Genomic DNA, 25,873 nt, shown 5'->3' with positions numbered 1-25,873 from the left:
TTTTTACATCAGCTTTTCCTATTATTTGTGGCATTGCTTTTTAAAAACATTTGTCAAGTATACTCTTCAGTTACCAGGTCTCTTCCTTTTAAAAAGTTGAATGAAAAGATCTCACTAGTATCATGTTTTCAGAAACTAGGTAGCAGGAGGTCTTGCATTTGTGTATAAACAGTTACTGAGGCTGAAGCAAGTCTCACTGGACTTGAATGAAGTAGTTAAGACTGTCTCTTGTGTGAAATGATGTGTGAATTGATGGCTGACAGTCGGTTCAGTCTGCAGTGATCTTTTCTAATCACCAAAAGGCCACCAGGGTTTCCCAATTTTCATAATGTACAATCTGGGTCACTTGAAAGGAAGAAAGAAATTAAATACTTTGTGCCAAGGTGAATTTCAGTGTGTGGCCTAATTTGTATTGCACTTTAGGAATGTAAGCAGAAGGCAAATATTTATATCAGCTGGGAAATGTGACATTTTTAAATAGGCAAGTTACTCGTATAATTTTGGCAGCTGGGAAGTTTACTGATTAGATTCTGTTGTTACTGTTACAGATTTGCCTGGGGCAACAAGGAAGCACGTTTTGTACTGTTTTTTTTTTTTTTTTTCTTCTACCATTGATTTTATTTGTTCACTGTGCTCACCTTCATAAATATTCTCCAAGATTCAAGAGCGCAGTTCCTTCCCAGGGTTTGCCTCATTATTTTGACAGTCAAGGAGGAGAGTTTAGATTCAGGTGTTTGGCAGAAGCAACAATGCACCGATGTGAGAGCCTGAGTGTAACATTTACTACAAGGCTTGTTTGGTACCCTCTGTTCATTTGACATCAAGTTAGTGTTGTGGTGTTTAAGTCCTCTGGGAGAAATCAGAGACCTAGACTCAATTCAGATTTAAATTAAATGAATTTATTCTTTAAAAAAAAAACTATTTATTGATTCTTAGTGGATTTCACATGATGCATCCTGATCCCATTCATCTCCCTGTCCCTTTGTATCTGCCCTCTACCCTTGCAGCCTTTCCCTCAAGTAAATAAAATTTAAAAGAAAAAAAAAATCTCATTGCCAAAGCTGTAGTGTGTCACTGTGAGTCACACACTGTACCCTTTAGTCCATACATCTTTACTTGCAAGTGTTCATTGCAGTGCGTCATTGGTCTGGTTCGAGGCCTCTGGCTTCTGCTTCACTATCAATACTGGGCTTTCACTGGGTGACTCCTGGATATCCTGTTATTGCCCCGTGTCATTGAGATCTTGCAGCTTTGGATCTCCAGGATCAGTCCCTTCATGTGCTCCAGCAGTTCACAGATGGGGTGGATTTTTGGTGGGCCAACTCGTAGCCCTGGTTCTGGGCCTGGGTGGTAGCTGGGTTTGTCAGCCTGCCAGTTTTCCCTCATCCTTGCCACCAGGGTGAGCTCTCCTGCACTGCCCCCTCCCCCCACCCTGTCCCCCTCCCCCCATGTAGCATGTAGCAAGAGGCAGGGCCAGTTCTACTGCTTTCCTGCCCCCAGGGCAGCTCACCCACACCCACACCATCAGGGCCAGCTCTACTGTGTTTGCCCAGGTGAGGTGCAGGACCCGCTCTCCCTAGTGCTGCAGCTGGTGAGGGGCAGGGCCAGCTCTCCTGCCTAGCTGAAGGACTGCGGCCTTACACCAGGCTAGAAGTGGAGGTTAAGGGGTGTGGCTAAGGACTGACATCAGAAAGGTATGCATTCCAAATATCCATGGGTCTCACAGCTGGGCAAGAAAACTGTTTACTTCCCTCAGTTGTCTTTTTCTTCCCTCTATATAGTAATAAAAGACCATTTCATCCCCTTTCCCATAGCAATAGCAGGTTTTACAGAAGCAAAGGCGGCTGTTAATACCTCACAGCCCATTATCTTATTCTTCTCTCACCTGCAGGCCACTAGGATCTCCCAGGCATTCCAGAGCAAAAGGTCAATGGCCCTTAAGGGATGCCTGGTTCCATATTAAATTTCTTTAGTCATCACAGGGGACCTATGTAAATTATTACTCAGGTCTGAGCACTCTAATGACTGGAATAGAGCAGTTCATTTCTGGGCAGGAAAAACACAGTGCCATGAGGTTAGGGCTGACTGTCACGTCCTTACAGTTAGCACCTTTACCTCTTTTGAATTTAAGACAGGGTAGTTAACCTGGTGACTGCCCTGCCTCAGACAAGATGGCTCAAATTGCTATACAACAAAATTATAACTTGGGATAGCTGCAGTCATTACATTGAGGTCATTAGAGTAGGAATACTGTTTCTTTTTCTTTTGGTCTCTCAGTTTCCATGCAGCTGGCTTGAGAGACTGGCTTTTGGAGGTCCAGTTCTCATAATCACACTTGTGCAGAAAGGTCTCTTACAGTGGGTGTATTTAGACTGCCGTTCATTGTGTTGGATGAGACTGGGCACTGACTCCTGCTCAACAGTTATATCCCTGTTTGATTTAAAAAAAAAAAAAAGATTTTTTTTTTTGAGATTACAATATAATTACACTATTTCTCACCTATTGCTCAGAGTCTTAGCTAGGGCTATCCTTGTAGATTCCTGGGAATTTCCATTGCAGTAAGTTTCTACCTCACCCTGAAATGCTCCCCTACCCCTTTTCCAGTCATCTCTTCTAGTACTCTCCTACACTACCCCAACCTGATCTCTCCTCTTCCCATTCCCATCTACCCCTAGTCCACCCAAAAAATCTATTCTATTTACCTTTCCCAGGGAGATCCAAGCACCCCCTCCCCATTGACTCCTCCTTGTTACTTAGCATCTCTGGGTCTGTGGGCTGTTGAATGGTTCTTTATTTTACAGCTAATATCCACTTATAAATGAGTACATAACATGTTTGTCTTTCTGGGTCTGGGCTACCTCTCTCAGGATGATTTTTTTTCTCATTCCATCTATTTGCCTGCAAATTTCATGATGTTAATTGTTTTTTTTTTTTTAAATCAGTTTAATAATACTCCATTGTGTAAATGTACCACATTTTCTTTATCCATTCTTTGGTTGAGGGGCATCTGGATTGTTACCAGATTCTGGCTATTATGAATAAAGCCACTATGAACACAGTTGAGCAAGTGCCTTTGTGGTAGGATGAAACATCCTTTGGTTATATGTCCCAAAGTGATATACCTGGGTCTTGAGGTAGATCGATTTCTAATTTTCTGAGAAACAGCCATATTGATTTCTAAAATGGCTACACGAATTTGCACTTCTACCAGCAATGGAGGAGTGTTCCCCTTGCTTCACATCCTTGCCAGCATGAGCCGTTACTCGTGGTTTTGATCTTAGCCCTTACAACAGGTATAAGATGAAATCTCAGGGTCATTTTGATTTGCATTTCCCTCATAGATAAGGATGTTGAACATTTCTTAAAGTGCTTCTTGGCCATTTGAGATTGCTCTGTTGAGAATTCTGTTTAGGTCTGTGCCCCATTGTTAAATTGGATTATTTGGGTTTTTGATGTCTAGCTTCTTGAGTTCTTTATATATTTTGGAAATTAACCCTCTGTCAGATGTGGGGTTGATGAAGATCTTTTCCCATTCTATAGGCTTTGTGTCCTATTGATGGTGTCCTTTGTCCTATTGATGGTATCCTTTGCCTTACAGAAGCTTTTCAGTTTCATGAAGTCCCATTTATTAATTGTTGCTCTTAATGCCTGCACTGTTGGTGTTCTATTCAGGAAGTTGTCTCCTGTGCCAATGTGTTCAAGGCTATTCCCATTTTCTCTTTTCTGTTAAGTTCAATGTAACTGGACATATGTTGAGGTTTTTGATCCACTTGGACTTGAGCTTTGTGCAGGGTGATAAATGTGGATCTATTTGCATTCTTCTACATATCGACATCTAGTTAGACTACCACCATTTGTTGAAGATGCTTTCTTTTTGCCATTATATAATTTTGGCTTCTTTGTCAAGAATTAGGTGTACATAGCTGTGTGGATTTATGTCTGGGTTGTTGATTTGATTCCATTGAGTCACCTGTTTTTATACCAATACCATTTTTTTTTTTTTAAATTACTATAGCTCTATAGTAGAGCTTGAAGTCAGGGATGGCGATACCTCCAGAAGTTCTTTTATTGTACAGGATTGTTTTAGCTATCCTGGGTCTTTTTTTTTTTTTTTAACATATGAAGTTGAGTATTATTCTTTCAAGGTCTGTAAATAATTGTATTGGAATTTTGATGGGGATTACATTATTGCTTTTGATAAGATGACCATTTTTCCTACTGATCCATGAACATGGGAGATCTTTCTGTTTTCTGATATCTTCTCCAATTTCTTTCTTGAAAGGCTTTTGAAATTCTTGTCATACATGTCTTTCATTTGCTTGATTCGAGTTACATCAGGATATTTTACATTATTTGTGACTATTATGAAGGGTGTTGTTTCCCTGATTTCTTTCTCTACCTTTGTATATAGGAGGGCTACTGATTTTTTTTGAGTTAATCTTGTATCCAGCCACTTTGCTGAAGGTGTTTATCAGTTGTGGGAGTTCCTTAGAATTTTTGGGGTCACTTGTGTGTACTATATCATCTGCAAATTGTGATACTTTGACATCTTCCTTTCCAGCCTGTATCCCCGTCATCTTCTTTAGTGTCTGTCTAATTGCTCTAGCAAGAACTGCAGGTACTATATTGAATAGATATGGAGAGGGTAGACAGCCTTGTTTTTGTTCCTGATTTTAGTGAAATTGCTTTGAGTTTCTCTCCATTTAATTTGATGTTGGCTATCAGCTTGCTGTATTTTGCCTTTATTATGTTTAGATATGTCCCCTTTATCCCTGATCTCTTCAAGACTTTTATCATGAAGGGGTGTTGGATTTTGTCAAAGGCTTTTTCAGCATCTAATGAGTTGATCATGTGTTTTTTTTTTCCTCTCCTCCCTGCTTTTTATGGTGGATTACATTGACAGATTTTTGTATGTTGAAACATCCCTGCATCACTGGAATGAAGCCTACTTGATCATGGTTGATGATCTTTTTGATGTGTTCTTGGATTTGGTTTGCCAGTATTTTATTGAGTATTTTTGCATAATTGTTCATAAGGGATATTGTTCTGTAATTCTTTCTTTGTTGAGTACTTGTGTGGTTTTGATAGCAGGGTGACTGTAACCTCATAAAATAAATTTGGGAATGTCCCATCTGTTTCTATTTTGTGGAATAATTTGAGGAGTATTGATATTAGCTCTTCTTTGAAAGTCTGGTAGAGTTCTTTGCTAAAACCATCTGGCCTTGGACATTTTTTGGTTGGGAGATTTTTAATGAATGCTTCTATTTCCTTAGAGTTTGTAAGCCTATTTAATTTATTTATCTGATCTTGATTTAACTTTTGTAAGTGTATCTATCAAGAAATTTGTCTATTCTTTTAGATTTTCCAATTTTGTGGAGTACAGGTTTTTGAAGTATGACCTAGTATTTGTTTGGATTTTCTTGGTATCTGTTGTTATGTCCCCTTTTCATTTCTGATTTTGATAATTTGGATATTCTGTCTCTGCCTTTTAGTTAATTTGGATAAGGGTTTGTCTATCTTGTTGATTTTCTCAAATAACCAACTCTTTGTTTCATTGATTCTTTGTATTGTTCTCTTTGTTTCTATTTTATTGATTTCAGCCCTCAATTTGATTATTTCCTGCCATCTACTCTTCTTGGGTGTGTCTGCTTCTTTTTGTTCTAGAGCTTTCATGTGTGCTGTTCAGTTGCTAGTATGAGATCTCTCCAAATTCTCTATGTAGGCACTTAGTGCTATGAAATTTCCTTTTAGCACAACTTTCATTGTGTCCCATAAGTTTGGGTAGGTTGTGCATTCATTTTCATTGAATTCTAGGAAGTCTTTAATTTCCTTCATTATTTCTGCCTTGACTCTGTAGTCATTCAGTATAAAGTTGTTCAGTTTCCAAGAGTTTGTAGGATTTCTGTTGTTTCTGTCATTATTGAAATCCACCTTTAATCAGTGGTGGTCTGATAGGGGGTTATTTCAATTTTCTTGTTATCTGTTGAAAGTTACTTTGTGACCGAGCATGTGGTCAGTTTTGGAGAATGTTCCTTGAAGTTCTGAGAGGAAGGTATATTCTTTTGTGTTTGGGTTAAATGTTCTGTAGACATCTGTTAGATCCCTTTGGTTCATAAGGTCTATTAGCTCCATTATTTCTCTGTTTAGTTTATGTTTGGGTGATCTGTCCATTAGTGAGAGTGAGGTATTGAAGTCTCCCACTATTAATGTTTGATGGTCAATGTGTGAATTAAACTTTATTAATGTTTCTTTTACAAATGTGAGTACCCTTGCATTTTGGGCATAGATATTGAGAATTAAAAAGTCATCTTGGTGGAGTTTTCCTTTGATGAATACAAAGTGTCCTTCTTAGTCTCTTTTGATTAATTTTGGTTTGAAGTCTATTTTGTTAGATATTAGAAGAGCTACACCAGCTTGCTTCTTGGGACCATTTGCTTGGAAAATCTTTTTCCAATGTTTTACTCTGAGGTAATGTCTATCTTTGATGTTTGAGGTGTGTTTCCTGAATGCATCAGGAGAATGGATATTGTTTTAGCATCCATTCTGTTAATCCATTATGTTAGTATGTGTTTTTTTTTTTAAATTGGGGAATTGAGTCCATTGATATTAAGAGATATCAATGACTAATCATTATTAATTCTTGTAATTTTGTTGCACTTGTTGTTGGTTGTATGTGTGTGTGTGTTTTCTTTCTTTGGGTTGTCCTGGTGTAAGATTATTGCCTGTTTCTGTGGGTGTAGTCAGCCTCCTTAGGTTGGAGTTTTCCTTTTAGTACTTCTGTAGGGCTGAATTTGTGGATAGATATCATTTAAATTTGACTTTATCATGGAATATCTTGTTTTCTCTATCTATGGTGATTGAGAGTTTTGCTGGGAGTAGTAGTCTGGGCCAGCATATTTGGTTTCTTAGAGTCTGCAGGACATCTGTCCAGGCCCTTCTGGCTTTTACAGTCTATTGAGAAATCAGGTGTAATTCTAATAGGTCTGCCTTTATATGTTACTTTTTTCTCTTGCAGCTTTTAATAGTCTTTCTTTGTTTTGTATGTTTAGTGTTTTGATTATTTATGTGGCAAGGGAACTTTCTTTTTTAGTCTAATCTATTTCATGTTCTGTAAACTTCTTGTACCTTTATAGGCATGTTCTTTAGGTTAGGAAAATTTTCTTCTATGATTTTGTTAAAAAGTATTTTCTGGGCCTTTGAGCTTGGAATCTTCTATTCCTATCATTCTTAGGTTTGGTCTTTTCATAGTGTCCCAGATTTCCTGGATGTTTTGTGTCAAGAGTGTTTTACACTTAGCATTTTCTTTGACCAAATTTCTTCTATCATGTCTTCAATGCCTGAGATTCTTTCTTCCCTCTCTTGTATTCTGTTGATGTTGCTGTGTCTGTAGTTCCTGTTTGCTTACCTAGATTTTCCATTTCCAGAAGTCTCTCATTTTGTGTTTTCTTTATTGCATCTATTTCCATTTTCAGATCTTGAACAGTTTTTTCTTCTTCTTGAATTTCTTGACATTCTATAAGGGATTTATTGATTTCCTCCATTTTTTGATTGTCTTTTCCTTGATTTCTTTAAGGAATTTATTCATTTCCTCTTGAAGGACCTCTATCATCTTCATAAAGTTGGTTTTAAAGTTGTTTTCTTGCACTTCAGCTGTATTGGAATATTCAGAGTTTCCTGTAATTGGATGGCTGGGCTCTGGAGGTGACATATTGTCCTGGATGTTGTTGATTGTGTTCTTATACTGATGTTTAGGCATCTGAATTTGGAGTAATTATAGGTCTAGCTCCTGATTTCTGGGTTTGTCTTTGTTGGGTGGGTGTTTTCTTTTTTAGTTTCTGTTTCTTCTCTGGTCTTCTGGCTGGAGTGGCCAGTGGCTGAGTAAGAGGTTCTCCAATCAAGTTGGCAGCTGAACTTCTGATGGCCTGGATGGCCTCTGGTCCAGTAGAAGGTTGCTACCCAATTTGGGAGTTGGAGTTCTGGCTATGTGTGTGGCCTCTGATCTGGCAAGGGGTCCTCTGGGGTTCAGAGAGCTGGCCTGGCTTCTGGTGGAGTAGGAGGCTTCTATTAGAAGTGTGACCAGTGATTCTTACTCAGCAAATATTTAACAACCGTGGCTTGTGCCTGGAATGTAATTGAAGACTAACACATCAGACTTTTGTTCTCATGTGATGTGATTAACAGTTTATTGGAGGAATTAGGTGTTAACCATAGGATCACATATATATCATTATAAATTGTCTAGATCTCATGAGTACACAGGGCAGGACAACTGAAATCTGTTGTGGAATCAGAGAAAGCTCTCTAAGAGCATGTGACCTACAGGGTGAAAACCGTGAACTAACTGAGGAGCCTGAGGTGAGGAGGAGGGGAGACAGGAGAGCATAGGAATGGCGGAAAGTGGGGCTTTTAAAAAACCTTTTCCTCCCATGATTTGTATTTCACACCAGGAAATTATGTGTAGCCCTAGGTATATGCACATAAAAAAGTTATGAAAGTCATAAAGAAGTTTATCTTAAAACATTTTTGGTATACATATAACTTTACTATGTATTAAAGATAAAAACAAATTTTTATAATAATGAGATGGATATGCTTGGATGGATTAAAAACTTAGATCTTGGGTGAATATTTGATGCTGCAGTATGCAGAACATCTTCATCAGTTTTTAGAGTCGATAGATATTTTGATTTTATAGTTGCCAGCGCTGCAAGTTCCTCTTGCCATAGCTATGTAGTACAAAGTGGCAGAATTATATTTAGGGCTACTTCAGAATTTGTTGGAAATTCTCTTCCAATCCCAAGCCAAATTTTTATTAGATTTTAAAAAATGAAATGCAAGCCTGCAACTCAAACAGCTTTAAAGTCAGCCATTCTAGCTCAATGCACTCAATGCAAAGATAAACTAGTTTGATGCTTACATGTTGAGGAATAATGCTAGGACATTATTAAGTCTTTGTTTTCTGTAGTTAAACCATTATGGTTCCATAAGAACTGAAAACTTTGTATGTGTAGGGAAAACAGTGCAGTTCATAATATCTAGTGGACTGTAGTCTGAGGTAGGTGTTTTGGGAAATGTTCACGGGGACTGTGTGGTTAACAGCATTCCTGGTATTTAGTGTACACACTGGGTGTTCAGACCAGTGCTGCAGTGAAGTTGCATGCTACGACCATAGGTGAGTTCCAGGAATACCTTGGGATTTGGCTGAATTTCTGGTCATTGTGTCTTAAGAAACCTTCCTCTTGCCAAACTTCTCACAACTACTACATTTGGTTACATGACTCCATATAGGATTGCAACCCACAGTTTAAGATGCTGTGGCATAAGGAAATGTGTATAGGAGAGTCCCAGGCTTGGAGAAAATGGCATGTTCCAACCAACTTAAAGTATCATTATTTTTTTTTTTCAAGACAGGGTTTCTCTGTGTAGCTTTGCGCCTTTCCTGGAACTCACTCTGTAGCCCAGGCTGGCCTCGAACTCACAGGGATCCACCTGGCTCTGCCTCCCGAGTGCTGGGATTAAAGGCATGTGCCACCACTGCCTGGCTAAAGTATCATTCTTTGATGGCTTCACTGCTTACTAAAAACATAGAAAGGAGACAATTTTTTTTTTAACCTTACAGTGGTCCTCTATTCCCGCTACTCTAGTTTTTATATTTGCCAACTTATCCATCTATGAAGGTGTATTTGGGAAGCCATGTTAACCAGAAGAAAACCCTACTCTCCCATACTTATTATTGCATAAAGAAATTTTTATCTTCTTCCTGAAAAGGGAATAGAAAAAGGAAGATAATTCTGTTTTTTTTTTTCTTCATAATCCAAGGAAAGGAAGAGTTTTCCTAATCAGATAAACTGGGGAAAGAAACTAGGTGTATGTGGATCTACCCTTCTGTTTTTGTTGTGGGGTTCATGCTGTTGGAAATTGTGTGTCTTGTTTTCTCTGTGCATGCAACTGTCTTATACATACTTTGTATGAGCCCTGAGCTTCCCTATTTAGCATTCTTCACTGTGCTGTGGGATGTTCTGTATGTCCTGTGGGAGCCCATTCTCAGGTTCTTTGTGGCGTTACCCAGCAGGTCCGTATAGAGGATGATTAGGACCATGGGCCTGAGTGCAGGTGTTTGAGATGGTCTGCACTTGGCTGTGCTGGGGGATGGTCTGTATGTCAAGTTGCTCTGATTGGTTAATAAATAAAACCTGATCGGCCGTGGCTAGGCAGGAAAGATAGGTGGGACTAACAGAGAGGAGATATAAAAGGACAGAAAGGCAGAAGGAGAGGCTGCAGCCGCCGCAATGACCAGAGAGGCTGCAGCCGCCGCAATGACCAGAGACACTGCAGCCGCCGCCATGACCAGCAGCATGTGAAGACGCCAGTAAGCCACCAGCCACATGGCAAGGTATAGATGTATGGAAATGGATCAATTTAAGATAAAAGCACAGTTAGCAAGATAAGGACAGTTGGCAAGAGGCCTGCCACGGCCATGCGGTTTGAAAGCAATATAAGTGTCTGTGTTTATTTGGTTGGGTCTGAGCGGCTGTGGGACTGGCGGGTGACAGAGGTTTGTCCTGACTGTGGGCAAGGCGAAAAAATCAAGCTACATCACTGTAAGGACACATCAGAGCACTGAGGACCTTCAGCTTTACCTTCGTAGCCCTGTTGCAGCCCTGTTATGCTTTTTACTTAAAAAATTTTTTGTACATATTTTTTTTTTTTTTTTTTGGTTTTTTCGAGACAGGGTTTCTCTGTGTAGCTTTGCGCCTTTCCTGGAGCTCACTTGGTAGCCCAGGCTGGCCTCGAACTCACAGAGATCCGCCTGGCTCTGCCTCCCGAGTGCTGGGATTAAAGGCGTGCGCCACCACTGCCCGGCTTACTTTAAAAATTTTTAAAGATGTATTTTTAAAAATTTTATGTATATGGGTGTTTAGCCTGTGGGTATATTGTGTACCACATGTGTACATTGCCCACAAGGCTGGCAGAGAGCTTTGGATCCTCTGGAAATGGAGTTACAGCTGATTGTGAGTCTCCATGTGGGTACTGGGAAATGAATTCCAGCCCCCTGGAAGAGCAACCAGTGCTCTTAACCACTCTCCCATCTCTCCAGTGCTGATGTTATGTTTTTAAAGCCTTTTAGCTTCTTGCCTTCATAACCCCTGCTTGCAAACCAGTAAAAATGCCTTGAGTTGAAAAAGCCACTTTGACCCTTAGACTTATTTTTCAACTCTTTTCTTTTTGGGGAGATCTTAACTTCTTAAGATACAAGCCACTCTAGTAGCCCTCCAATGCTTTCAAATAGTTGATTTTTTAAATTTATCTGGCCTTCCTAGTTTTTCTCAGAGAGAAAGAGTTGGATTGATACCAGCTAGAACAGTGGATCCTTAAGGATACAGTCTGAGAATCCTTGGGAAACCCTGATGATCCCACATCATCTTTATTGATATTATCACTGAAGTTATAAAAGCAATGATTGGAAAGGTACCTTAGTGTGAACCAAGCGTGTGACACCAAACTATACTATAGCTATAATCTTCACTGCCATACATTGTTAAAACAAACTTCAATTTTAATTGAAAAATGTCCTTAATATAGAATTGAAAACCATTGCTTTTACTAAGGCTTTAAAAATACTTATTTTTATGTGTATGGTATTTTACGTGTATGTATGTTTGGATGTCACATGCATGCTATGTCCATGGCGGCCAGAAGGGGACATCAAATCCCCCAGGACTGGAGCCAGAAATGGTTGCAAGTGGCCATGTGTGTGCTAGGAATCAAACCCAGGTCCTCTGGAAGAGCAGTGTTTTTAGCTGCTCAGCCATCTCTGCAGTCCCAGGCTTACATCATTCACTTTTAAGTGTTGTTATTAGCTTTCATGGTTGTAGCCTTTGAGTTATCCATCAGTGACTAAATACTGATAGATAAATGGCATGGATTGTTTCTAAGTATTAGAAATCCCTAACATGTTCTTGAGAAAGGACAATTAAACAGCCTCAACCGGCTTAGTCAGTCAGCCACAAAATTTACTTTGGGAAGCTGTCCTGACTCTACAGTGCATACCAGCTACCAAGGGCATTCAAAAACGGAAGAAGTCTTTGGGTTGCTTTAGAGACAATAAATAAAATCTGATTCTTATCTTGAAACACTCTAGATTTAGACTGTAAATTCAGATAATCCATTCCTCATCATTAGTGAATATTCTGCCCGCGCCCAGTGTCTGGGAAATATGAGTATATGTAGAAATAACTGAGATGGCTGAAAGACAGGAGTAATTCTCTTTCCTGATAGATACCCAGCCAGGCTCTTTCTGTCAGGATTGTTTTACCTTTATAGCTCTGTAATGCTTAGAGTCAGAACAATTCAATTTTGGTTTTGGTTTTTTCTCATTTTGATTTTGTATGTGGAGAATGTATCCCTATAACAACCTTCAGTTTTTGAGGGGATGGACTGTGCCTGCTTTACATCACATACAGTGTCTAACTGCTGTACAGGCTCCTGATGGTTGCTGGTCAGTTTAAATTCGTAATGCAGGAAATGAAGTCTCTGCTTCTAAATGCTGGTTGAGAATTCACCATTTACCATGCGCAAGGCACCGTGTTAGCCCCTGACAGTATGCCTTCTTGAATTTTATATTTTCCCCAGAGAAAAGGCGACAGCAATTTATTTAAGATGCTGAGGATGGGGCGTCTTCTTGCCTTGAAATAATTGTTCCCATGGCAGTAGAATTGCTATAGAAGAAATCATTTTTGTTGTAGTTGGAAGTCTTGCCTTCGATGAGAACAGATCAGGGCTGTAAAATTTCAGTAAAAGACCTGGACACTTGTCTTGCTTGCCATACCTTTTGTCAGACAGAACCGTGGTCTTCAGCATAAGCCTGGAGAGCAGAATTGATTCTGATTTCACACTGGAACTAGTGTTTACACCAGCAACCAACTGACCTGATAGATGTTGGTCCTCACATTAAGAGGCCTACGCCTTTTCTTCAGTGCTTGTTGGCAGGCCCTCAGCAGCCTTGGACATACCCTAGGCTCTTACACAAGGGAGCCCAGTGCAGGAGTTTGGCTTTGAACTCATAAATGGGTACATCAGGAGGCCAGTTTCTCTCCCAGTGTTAATGAGTTTAAATGTGTTACTTTCTAGACATCAAATGTTTGCAAAATGTACTTAGCACTGCTCTGCTCAGGAGCTACAGGTGATACTTCTTGGACCGTGCTCGGATGTTCCATATAATGCCGCAAAATTAAACATGTAGTAGAAATGCTTGCTTAAAAAATATATAATGTGACATTGGCTGAGGCCCTGGCTCTGAGGGCAGATGCCCAACTCTGCTTTCTAGCTGTGGGATCCTGAGTGAGGTTGTTCTCAGTGTGGAGAGCTCATTGCTTACAACCAGAACCCTAAGAGCTGCTAGGAGGATGAGCTGTTCTGGTCCTTGTAAAATACTGGACACATCAGTGTCAGTGGTTATTACTGATTTTATTTACTCCAGTGATGAGATCCTGTTCTAAAATTCCAGTCACCGAGCTCGATGGAACTACCTTCTTCACTGTCTCCCCAGTTTCCAGTTCTCAGTTTCCAGATGACCTGACTGTGTCTGCCTCCTAACACTTAAAACCAACACTGATTTGTTCCTGTGAGTGTGATGTCTATGGGGGTGAAGGATGCATTTCAGAATACTCTCAGGTTTGGGATATCAGACCTGCACAGTTATCTTCCTGTGTGTGCTGTCATTGCCACGAGCCCAGATATGCCTGTTGCTAATTAATCACTTCCACTGAGAAATTAATGAGTGGCTTAATTAGGATCATCTTTGAGTAGCAGGCAGTAGCATCTTGTACCAGTTCCAAGTTATTGGCTAGCTCTCACTAGTTCCTCTGGTATTCTGGAAGTTTAGACCGAGGAGGGATGGGCCTTATGCTTTTGTGTGTCTGTTTGCTCACCTAAAGAAGCTTGCAGAGGTTCAGTGGCATCTGTATACATTCATGAAGTGTCACACATGTGAAAACAAGCCAACATAACCACTTAAAATAAATCCACGGGGAAACTAAGATTAGTTATTGAATTCTTGTGATTGTGCTAAACAAGCAGGAAACATGTTGTTTGCAAGTGTTGAAAATGAGCCCGCACATTCTTCATATGACAGAGTATTTCATTTTTTCTGCTGAAAGCTAAAGTATTTTCCTTCTGGCTTCCTCATTTTGTAATATATATATATTTGAAATATTGCTGCATTGTTACAGAATGAAATCTGCACTCCATTTTCTTTCTTTTCACCCCCTTAGGAAAATATGGGAAAATGAGGCAAAAGGAGCATGTTCCTGCCTTATTTTCCTATGGTAGCAGAAAGGGAGTTAGGCATGGGAGGACCATCATGTCACCCCCTAAGCCTTCCTCCAGCCTTCCAGATGGACTGTAACCTTGCAACATGATAGAAAATCAGTAGACAGGTAGCTTCTATTTTATAGAAAGGGGAATCCTTTGAATCAAGTTCACAGATGAGGACAAGAACTGTGCAAGGGGCCGGCTTTCCCTGAGCATAGCTGCCAGTCTTGATTGCCACCGGCTTTTAGACTTGGGGAGATGATGAGCGTCACTAGAGGATCAGCTGAAATATTTTATATCCAACAGATTGGCTGCTCCTCCCAGGTGAAGTGGAACAGGCTATAAGTACCAGTGTTCCTGCTTATGTTCCTTCTGTGGACCTGCCTCTCACCTCTGAGGTGAAGCGGAAGCCCGCCATGGGAAGAACTCCGAAGCACACAGAAGAGGTACTCCCTGGGGAAGTCCGTCGTGACAGTACATGGGTTTTGTCCTTTCAGGGAACCCCTGTATCTGCATGCTTTTGTATTTTTCCTCGGTTTGGGATAATTTGGGGTTCAAATTGTTTAGTTGACCTTGCTCACTTCCATCTGTCTCTGATGTACACAGAGCAGTGATGTTTGGATGTAGAAACACGTTTTACCTCTGTAGTTCTGGGTAGGGTCTGCTCAGTAGATGAAAGGACGTTTTTTTCTCTTCTAGTCTAACCTGGTCATTCTGAGGGCCTGTAAACCTTTGGGTAAGGTAAAGACAGGATGTAAACAGGATCCCAGTCTGAAATCCATTCCTGAAAGGAGGTAGAAGTTCATTTCTTGCACTTAAAGATTTGTAGAGAGTTCCTACAGTGAACGGGTCGGTTCCTTAGAGTAATCGGAGATTAGAGGCTCTGACTTGAATCCATTGACAACTGCTGAGTATTGTTCATATCTAGGCATATGGAAGGCTGGAGAAGGTCACCTCAGCATAGTTTTCAAAAGTGGGGAGAACAGGATCCCTGCTGTAGTTTATCCTCCGTGAAGTGTTCCTTGAGAGCCACTGTGCTCTCATTTTACAGCTCTCTGCCAACAACCACACTGCGTACCCTGTCTAACACGGGGCGGGAGACCCAGGAGTTGCTGGGGCTCTCTATTCGTGTTTTCTGCTACAATCCCCAGGGCCCCTCTTCAATTTCCTTAGTCATTCAGGTGCTCTTGTACTGTATATTCTGTTATGGAATCAGCTGTTCAATCAGAGATGACATACACATTTCAATCTTAAATGGTCCTTTTCCTTATAGCACTTTTGTCTGCTATTCTGAAAAGTACACCCAGGATGCTTGCGGCTTGTAGTGAACTCCCAAATTGGTTGCTAGACAAATAAGTCAGAACAGCTGACTTACTTTTGAATTATAGATTATACTCTCTAAGCTGTAAGAAGCTAAAATCACAGGGCTTCTCCAAGTAGGAATCCATTTCATTTTAAGGCTTGTTTATATTCTTGGCTAGTTGTGACCATACAGGATACCAGACATGGCACCCAGCACCTAAGAAATGCAATTACTTTTATGTCGGTTATAGAGCCTCTGTATTTTGGGACAGCGATTGAAATTATTATAAATTAGTTTCAGTTAGTGGTTAAAGAAGCTTATTCTTGGGCCTCTCTCATAGTCGATGAAACTCAATTACAACTACGAGTGTTATACCTAGGGCCTTGCACACAGTAGACAAGCCTTTATTTCCCCCATTTTAAAAATTAACTTTTTGAGACTCTCATGAAATCTATTTTATTATATTCACCCCCAATTCCTGACTTCTCCTAGATACACCCTACCTCCCTAACCTCTCCTCCAGTTCCACATCATTTTTTTTTCCACATCCTTTTTTTGTCTTTTACTGAACTGTATCTTTCCCGTGTAACTTGTGCTGCCCGTGAACCTGTTCTGTAGCCCAGGCTGGCAGTTCTCTTGCCTCAACCTCCCAAGTATGACGATAATAGGTGAGTATCACTAAGGCCAACTTATGGCTGGCATTTTTTAAAGGACTGTAACTGTCCTAATAGAAAACATGAACATTTTAAAATGCTGGAATCAAATTAATATGGACAACTTTTGTGTTGTCAAACTCAGGAGCTATCTGGGACTAATTCTGGCTGCCTTTGGGCTATCCAGGCTGATATTTTGTATGTAAGCTTCATTACTTTTCGTTTGCAATCAGGTCTCACTAGGCAGCACAGGTCGGCCTTGAACTTGCTCATTTTCCTGCTTTCTAGAGCTAAGATTACAGGTGTGTGCCACCACACCCAGTTGGGATTTTCAGGTGTAATCATTATTTGTTGGAGGATCGTTTTAGAACCGTCTGAAATCACAACACTGAACCAAGTCTGACTGGGTTTAATGGCACAAATCTTATTTTTAACCACCTAAATCATAAAAGAATGTAATCATCAGTTTCTGGCAAGTGTCCTGTGAGGAACCATCAAGGAGCCTTTGGGGCTAGAGCTGGTGGTGGCTGCATTCAGTGACTGCAGTCTGAAAGCTAAAATGTGTTCTGTGAGTTCTGCTTCCTCATAATTGTCTTTTCAGAACCCAGCTTTCTGCTATGGATTGGGTCTGTTTGATTCCCCCTCTCCCCCAATGTTATTACTAGTTTATGTATGTACATTTTCCCCTTAGAGAGAGGGACATTTTTTTACACCTCCAGCTTGTTATTTGTCAATAAATCCTTGCTTTGATTCCTCTGTTTTGACAAATTTTGGAGGTTTTGAACTGCTTTCTAGAGCAAGATGAGTTCATAATAGTGAGAGGGAAATTGTGTTTCCCTGAAGACACAACCATGGAAGAGGTCAGTAGAGAAACTCAGGTCCCTTGTCTTCCATTTTACAATGGGATTCTAAACATTTCCCCACCAAGTTACTTTATTTACCACATCACTCTGTGTTCTAGCCTGTAGCTAAATGCTACTGTTATTGATTTGAGCATTAGTTTTGGGTTCCTTAATTTGCCCATGTGGTATTATGAATGAAAATGCATCCTCCTTTAACAGTGTCTCTGTAAGAATCAGTCACATGAGCCATTTTAAGGAAACTCAAAGTTTCCTAATAGTACACAAATTCTATTCCCATAGTGGTCACAAAAAAAAATTTCAATTAGGCTTGAAATTAGATACCTGAAATCCACACATTTCTCTCAGCTCCTTAGGCAAAAATAACAAGTTAATAACTTAATTCACACTTGTTTTTTGTTTAGCAGCAGGGGATTTGGTGTTGTATAGCAACAATTCTTCTCTAAAATAAACCAGAATTTCAATTTGTAGTTGAAACCTTGGAGCCGTAGAACTTAAGATGCTGAAATAAGCCCACCTTGAAAGAAGAAAGCTTCCAGACTGCCACAGCAGTCAACCGCTGGATGCTGGAGCAGCATGCAGCCTCACTGTGTTTGAAGGGGCACGGTGATGCTCTCTGAATGGCGTGGCACACCTCATTTCACTCGGAATTTCATGTCTGCACCTTGTCACTCCTGCATGCCTCTATAAGCTTATGTTATTGCAACATAAAATGTCAGAATGAGCTCAGAACCAAACATAGATGTAGAGCAGATATTTACTCAATAAACAAATAAACACATTCTTCCTGCTAACTGGGAATGACTTTGTGATACAGTGCCATGGTTGAGGTCTGTATCACAGACCTTATGCCTTTGTATACTCGCTCCCCAGGTTCTGGTGCTGTTTTGGGGGAATTGAGGAACGTTTGGAGGTTGGACTGTAGCTGGAGGAAGTGCGTTCCTGGAGGCTGCACAGCCCAACCACTCTGCCTGTCCCCTGTCTACTTCCTGCTCTGTGTAGATGGGTACACGATGCTGTAACATGTCCCCACATGATGCCAAGACCTGGGCCTGACCTTCCCATGCTGTGTTTCTTTTTTTCCCCTTTGGTATGGACGAATTTACTCTTACACTGCTGGAAGTGTGTAATATCTTGATTTTACAGGGCCTGATGGTTTAGAGATACTGAATATCAGAAGAGACTCTGCATTTGCACGTTTGAATGATTGCCAAAAAACTATAGGACTTTTGAAGCTGGACTGGATTCATTTTGCATTATGAAACAATCATGAGCCTATGGGGTCAGGGAGAGAATGTCCTGGTGTGACTGTGACATGCACCACATAGATGAATGTCTGAACATTTTGGTCTCCAGCTAGTGACACTGGTTTGGGAGGTGTGGAGTCTTTAGAAGGTGAGAGGGGTGTGGTCACTGGAGATGGGTGTCAAGGTGTTATAGACTGGCTCACATCCTGCCCTTGCTAGGCTTCCTGGTCCACATGGATGGGAGGAAGTGGCTATCACATGCTCCCGCCACCATGGAGCTATCTGCTGCCAGTGCCTTCTCCACCATGACAGGCTGTACCCCTCAAAGTTCGAGCCAAATAAAAGTCTTCCTCCGTTTGTTGTTTTTGTGAGGTATTTCCTTACAATGACCCAAAATGTAAATAATGTAGTGTCTTTGTCTCTTTCCTCCTCTCTTGGTTCCTTTCCCACAAGGTCACAGTGATCAAATCTCCCCTCCCATCCTTGACAAAAAGGAAACAAAAGAAGGAAAACACCCTTGGCTTCCCTTGGCCCTTTCTTTGGCTATGGTCTGTTCCTCTCCCTGTTTTTCCACTCAAATTCATGATGCCTCTAGTTGAGTTCCTCTTCCCTCTAGTTTCTGCCCAACTCCGTTAGTGCCCTGCTTCCTCTCTTCTCCTTCCTCTTTCAGTGAACTGTGAAATGCCTTGGCCTTGGCTGTCTACCTGAAAGTGTCCAGAATGAGGGTACCAGGTAGAGTCCAGTGGACCGGTCTGCCGCTTCCTTTTCTGTATTTACGGAGCATGGAGAGCCACGCCTCTTCTGCTATGGCAGTCTCCCTATACTCTTGCTTTACTGGCTCTCTCAATTCTGCTCTATTCTTTGTGTGTTTCTGAAATTGCTCCTCCCATCCTCCTTTGGAGGTCTTTGTCTGCCCATGCCTAACAAGTCAGTGCTCCCCAAGGCTCCATCCATACGCCTTGTGACTTTTCCCTCCCTGAATGCTGGAAGCAATTTTCATTCTAAATTCTTCCTGTTATGCTTATGTCTGTAAATGGGGTCTAGCTTCAGATCTTTTCCCCCTTGAGCTTCGGGTTTGTGTATTTAAGTGCTTTTTGATTTCTGTATCTTCCAGGGATCCTCAAATGCAGTGTGTCCACAGCTGAGTTTCCCTTCCTCTACTTTTTCCTCTGCCATTTCTATATCACCAGTCACCAAATGCTGCTTACTGTCTTCCTAAGTGGTTTTTGTATCTTTTCTTCCAGCGCTTCATCGTCCTATTTCTTTTTGGTGCTGCTGATACTTGCTCCATCATAGGTGTTCATTAAAAAGTTTGATTAAATGAAGAGAATGAATATAAGACCAAGTGTCTGCCCTGATTGCAAAAGATTCTTCAGGGCCTTTTCGTCATCTATAAGATGATGTTGCTGCCTTGCCATTTCTCGCACTGTCCTTACAGTTTATGCTCAGACAAGGCTGAACTGCTTTCAGACATGAAACCCTGCACCTTATCTTCATAGTGCGCTCATGGAAACTGTCTGCAAAGCTGATCTTCCCTCAGCCTGTTAACTGGTTCTACCTAGGTATCTAACCATCTCGGATTCCTTCCCAACCCACTCCAGTCTTGTCTGCTAGATGGTCTTATCACCCCCCCCCCCCAAGTCTGCCATCCCACGATTCACTATCAGGGTATGTTGGTGCTGATATAATTTGTCAGTGACTTTACCCAGGTCTTTCTTTGTGTTCTAGGGCCTTATACAATGCCTAGGAATGTAGGAACTCGAACATTTTGGGAGGAATGAAAAATCCCCGAATGACTGCAGAGGACTATTCTCACACCTTGACTCAACTGAGCCATACTGAAGCATATCCCCCAAATGGCTTAATTGTTCGGAAGATCACATTTTGGCTTTGCAAATATGAAATTATGACTATTCTTAGTTTCCTCTTTTGTTCTGTTTCAGCATTTAAGTCATATTCTAAGAAAATTTTCTATCACTGAGCGGTGGTGGTGCACGCCTTTAATCCTAGCACTTGGGAGGCAGAGCCAGGCAGATCTCTGTGAGTTTGAGGTCAGCCTGGTCTACAGAGTGAGATCCAGGACAGGTAGCAAAACTACACAGAGAAACCCTGTCTCGAAAAACAAACAAACAAAAAAGAAAAGAAAAGAAAAGAAAAAAGAAAATTATCTAGCAAGAGCTGCTATTAATAACATAGTTCTAAGTGACAAACTTTATATTTTTATTTTTAAAAGTTCATTATAGGTGGCTAATCCTTATATTGGCAAGTTTATTAGCTTTCAGAAAACTCTATTTTTTTCATTTTTCTTTATTAAATTTTCTACTCACTCCACATACCACCCCCAGATCCTCCCTCCTCCCACTCCCCAGCCCCTCCCTCCTCTCACCCCCCAGCCCTTTCCCAAGCCACCCCACATCCCCACATCCCCCAAATTAAGGTTTCCCATGGGGAGTCAGCAGAGCCCGGCACACTGAGCCTAGGCAGGTCCAAGCCCCCTCCCACTACATTAAGGCTGCGCAAGGCGTCACACCACAGGCACCAGATTCCTAGAAGCCTGCCCATGCAACAGGGAGAGATCCTGTTCCCCTGCCTGGGTGCCCCCCAAGCAGTCCAAGCCAAACAACTATTTTTCATATCCAGAGGGACTAGTTCAGTCCCATGGGGTCTCCACAGCCACCACTCCACAGTTCATGGGCTTCCACTTGTATGGTCTGTCATCTCTGCATGCCCTCCCATCATGATCTCGACGTCCCCCACCTGCAGAATCCCTCCTCTCTCTCATCAATTGGATTCCCGGAGCTCAGCCTGGTGCCTGGCTGTGGATCTCTGCATCTGCCTCCATCAGTCACAGGACAAAGGCGCTATGATTACAGCTAGGTTATTTGCTAGGCTGGTTACCAGAGTAGACCAGTCCAGGCACCCTCTGCCAGCAGACCAAGGTGGGGTCATCCTTGTGGATTCCTGAGAGCCTCTCCAGCTCCCTGCCTCTTCCTATTTCCATAATGTCTTCATCTATCATGGTATCTACCTCTCTGTCCTCCCACTCTGTCCCTGTTCCAGGTTGACCCTCCCATTTTCCTATGTTCTCATCCCACACTCCTTGCCCTCTGCTACCCCTCCTCCCCCATACCCAGTCCACTCATGTAGATCTCATCCACTTCTTCGAAGGGTCATCTATGTGTCCCTCCTAGGGTCTTTCCCTGTTATCTAGTCTCTCTGGAGCTGTGGGTTGGAGTCTGGTCATCCCTTCCCTCACATCTAGTATCCAATTATGAGTGAGTACATACTATGTCCTTCTGAGTCTGGGTTACCTCACTCAAGATAATATTTTCTAGTTCCATCCATTTGCCTGCACATTTCATGATATCATTGTTTTTTCTCTGCTGAGTAGCACTCCATTGTGTATATGTGCCACATTTTCTTTATCCATTCTTCAGTTGAGGGCCATCTAGGTTGTTTCCAGGTTCTTGCTAATACAAATAATGCTGATATGAACATAGTTGAGCATGTACCCTTGTGGTAAGATTGAGCACTCCTTGGTTATGTGCCCAAGAGTGGTATGGTTGGGTCTTGAGGAGGACTTATTCCCAATTTTCTAAGAAGCCACCATACTGATTCCAGAGTGGCTGTACAAGTTTGCATTCCCACCAACAGTGGAGGAGTGTTCCCCTTGCTCCCCTTCCTCTCCAACATAAGCTGTCTTCAGTGTTTTTGATCTTAGCCATTCTGACAGGTATAAGATGGCTGAGAAAACTCTATTCTTTGCTAATGTTTTTATTAATTCAAAATTTCTATAGAAAATTATGCAACACAATGAGAATTCAACTATATGGGGGAAAACCTTAAGCAAAAACACTTTTTTTTTCCATTTAAGAGAATTTCTTCACCTATAGTATCATAATGCTACATATTCCAGCCACAATGTGGATTAGAAACTCAGGGAAATGGAGGTATAAGAAGGCATTAGGTGGGGCCATCTTTGAAGAACTAACTTGGCCATAGGAGTTAGTACTGATCAGAAGCCCTGAGAAGTCCAAACTATGAGCCTTACTTTACCTGGACCAGGGCTGGTGGTATGTTCTGCAAAGTGACGATCCTTGATTGGGGGAAAATGAAACTTCTGAGCTTCATGCTCTATCTTTTGCAGTTATTCTAGTGACAAGCATGCCACATGTTGGTGATACCACTTGTTTACTGTCTTTTCCTGGGTCAGGAAATCCTGTAGACCCAGGTTTTGCTGTACTGGCATTCTGTTCCCAGTACCTAATGCTTAACCAATGCTTATCCAATGAATATGTATAGGGTGGGGGAGATGGAAACACGTTATGTACCAGGGAGTAGGAAGGGCATGGTATGGTATCAAAGGGATTTTCATAGCCGAGAGACTTGTTTAATTTCAAGTAATAGCCTAGTCTCCCTGGGAGGTGGACGAAGGCCAAGTGTTTGCCTGTGCTGAGAATGGATGAGTTCTGAGTTGCCTGTGCTGAGAAAGGATCAGGGTGGGATTCTGAATCCTAGGGTGGGACATAAGTGAGATACCTGCAGTTCAGTAGATGTGTGGGCTTTTGCTTTTAGACGAAGGCATGAAGAGCTTCAAAAGTCCTCGACGACCAAAAACATTCATAGAGAGAGTTTCCTCCACCATCTTGGCCAGGATCAGTAAGAATCAGGCGTCTGCATAGTTAGGCAGGACGGACTGTGGCAGGTTTCAGTACTTCTCCCGAGAGTTGGAGGTGGCTTGGACACTTGCATTCTGGACATGAGCATCAAGTGTCATTGTGTGTGTGTTTCTTCATTAGAACTAGTCTTATCAACAGTGCTTCCTGTACTTTGTGGTGAGGAGAAATTTAATTACGGAGAGTGATCATGGCACATCAGTCACTTTCCTCTGCAGGCTAATTTGCTCCATGTCCGCAGCTGCTCTTTGGAAAACAGTCATGACCTTGCACATGGCCTTTCGGCATTTTCAGTGGTAGCTGTGGGAACTGTGCCGCTTATCCAGAAAAGGGCTCTTTCCCCAAAGAACTCGTGCTTTTGAACAAACGTGGCTCTATTTGAAGCATATTGTCCTGGGTTCAAATGTGGCTTCTCTCCGTTACTAGCCTTGGGCAAGTTCTGAAGCCTTTCAAAGCTTCGTGACTGGGAGGCAGTAGTAGCTGAAGGGACTGTAGCCGTCCCGAGCATGGAAAGCATGGCTCCAGCAGGACTTGCCCTTCTCCCCCTTTCTCTCTGCCTTGCTAAAAACCATTAGATTATAGTCTTAAAGCTAGCCACCAAGGTCTGTTCCCTTATTTGTCCACTTCTTCCTCCTGAGGCTGATAACCAAGGTCTAGCTATCAAAGTATTTAAGTCCTGCAAACAAAAGCCCCCATTTGGCCGCCCTAATTAACATAGTCAATTAAAATTAAACACCTCATCCTTACATGAGTTTCTCCTTTTACCATTATAAACCACCATTTGCCTATGTGCCGTCTCTGTGTCTTCTCTATCCAGAGGCAATCCGTTGTCCTCCTTCAGGACAAATATCCCTTCTCCCTCTCCCTGTTCCCTTCTCCTTCTCCCTCATCCTCTATCTCCCCTCACTGTCTCTTATTCCCTGCCCTCTGTCCCTCTGGGGCAAATAATCTCCTTTGTGCTGAGAACTTGGTCTTAGGGTATTGTGAGCTGTATCCTTTCAGTAGGTACCGGCAGGGCTGACGGCAGGCTGCTGTTGATGCCCACGTGGTTCCTGATACCAGGGCAGGCTCAGGATGGGAAATCATTCAGTGGTACCTCTTGATTTTCCTCCCCAGGAAAACACAGAGGAGAGGCTCAGGCCTCTGGAAATTGTTGGATCAGAGTAGCTGGTTCTCTTGTCACAGGGCAATGAGTGGCTGGAGTCTGCTATTAGCACTGAACACCCTCCTCCCTAATAGGACTCTGAACAGCTAGGCAGGGAAAGCAGAGCTTTCTTGATAGTCTTTTCACTGTAGGAGCAGCGCGGAGCCTCGGAGCAGCATGTTCCTTTTTCACACATGCTGCAGAAGCTACTCGGGAAGAACTTCTTCCATGCAAGAACGTTTAAAGCTGACACTAGCTAGCTTCAGGGCATTTTTCATTTTTGCATAAGCCACAGTTTTCAATTATTTCTGCACCACTATACATATAGAGTTGATGAGGCGCTGTGTGATTTCATTGTATCTCATACCATTGGCTTTGGGTGGCATTTTTCAGGGGGTGAATTATTGAGATTTAAGGCATTCTTTTCTGTTTACTGGAACATGTACTCTATATTAAAACACAAGCAAATGAACAAACCAAGAAACCTTTTCCCATGCTGGGGACCAAACATAGGATCTTGCACATACCAGGCAAGTACTCTATCAGCTGAGTTTCACCGTCAGCCTTGGGAAATGTGCTTTGACTGGCTCATCCTTTAGAAGGTCTTTAAAACTCATTCATTTGTATAAACATGGACAAAATACTACCTTTCTTTGCAGGTCAAAGTGTAATATGTAAAAAGGAAGAAAAGGGATGCTGGACTTTTAAATTTGATCATAGGTGTTTTAATTTCTCCTGTTATTAGAATGGGGTATGACTATTATCTTGAGTCATACAAGGTGTTTTTACTTTCATTTGGAAAGACCGCTTCATTAACAGATATTTTTTAGCCAATGGTGTAAAGGTTGGTCAAGACCTTAAGGTGTATTTCTTGTTGTTTAATGGAGTGTCCAGCTTTCCCACATGCCTCTGTCTCTGACACTGTAGTATGGCAAGGAATGAAATGAATTTGTGCAAAGCAGATCTGATTCTTGCCTTGGGGGCAGAATTAGTTAATGATACTCATTCAGATACAGTGTGATCAAATGGGGCATATTAAGAGGCTTAAATTAGGTCAAATTGAATAATTGAATTTATTTCATTACTTAAAAACAGCTTAATCAGCTGAGAGTGCCGACCGTCTAAAAAAAGTTTCATTAAATATTAATAAGCTGTTTATGTTTTCAACTTCATCTTCACTTCAGTGACTGTGTTTCTTTCCTCCTTCGGTACCTTTATAGATATTTGGAGATGAAGTGCAACCCTTCTTTCTCGATGAAGAATTTGATTATGACAACGTGACTCTCACTCCCAAGTTCACTGCTGGAGAGTTAGCAACCATCCAAGAGCGGGCCAAGCAGAAGAGAATGGATACCAATACAGACTTTTGTGAGCCCCATGACTGAGTCAATAGATGTCTTTGTATTTAGTTTTATTTTGTTCATACTCAACCAACATTAGAATAAAGCATACACCAACTGATTCCCTTTGTGGAAATGTACACATCTCCATTCATTTATCCCTGTTGTTTGTCAGCAGGACACAGAGTATCCAAGACTGAAGATATCACTTCCACTTCTGAATTCTCTTCCTTCCCATTGCTGTGTCTTGTGATTGATTGGGAAGATGGGAGAGGGAAATGGGGGCTGCTGAATCTGCGTTTGAGGAGGGCACTGTACCAGGGCATGTATGTGTTGT

The 25,873-nt window shown here is 41.6% G+C and overlaps 1 protein-coding gene across 5 annotated transcripts in view; it reads left to right on the top strand.

The window, feature by feature from the left end:
• Window positions 1-25,657, top strand: part of Iftap (intraflagellar transport associated protein) — a 74,901-nt gene extending 49,244 nt beyond the window's left edge. For 4 of the 5 annotated variants that reach the window (XM_016002458.3, XM_006983928.3, XM_076570135.1 and 1 more), the window contains 2 exons: window positions 14,620-14,759; window positions 25,417-25,657. In XM_016002458.3, coding sequence (XP_015857944.1) covers window positions 14,620-14,759; window positions 25,417-25,581 — 305 coding nt within the window. In that variant the 3' untranslated portion in view covers window positions 25,582-25,657. Of the gene's footprint in view, window positions 1-14,619; window positions 14,760-20,104; window positions 24,655-25,416 lie in introns of those variants that run through there. The other variant, XM_076570136.1, reaches the window with a different exon arrangement.
• Window positions 25,658-25,873: the final 216 nt, after the last annotated feature.

Source organism: Peromyscus maniculatus, chromosome 4, assembly GCF_049852395.1.
Source record: "Peromyscus maniculatus bairdii isolate BWxNUB_F1_BW_parent chromosome 4, HU_Pman_BW_mat_3.1, whole genome shotgun sequence".
NCBI classification, from domain to species: domain Eukaryota; kingdom Metazoa; phylum Chordata; class Mammalia; order Rodentia; family Cricetidae; genus Peromyscus; species Peromyscus maniculatus.
This window is presented reverse-complemented; position numbering and strand designations above follow the sequence as displayed.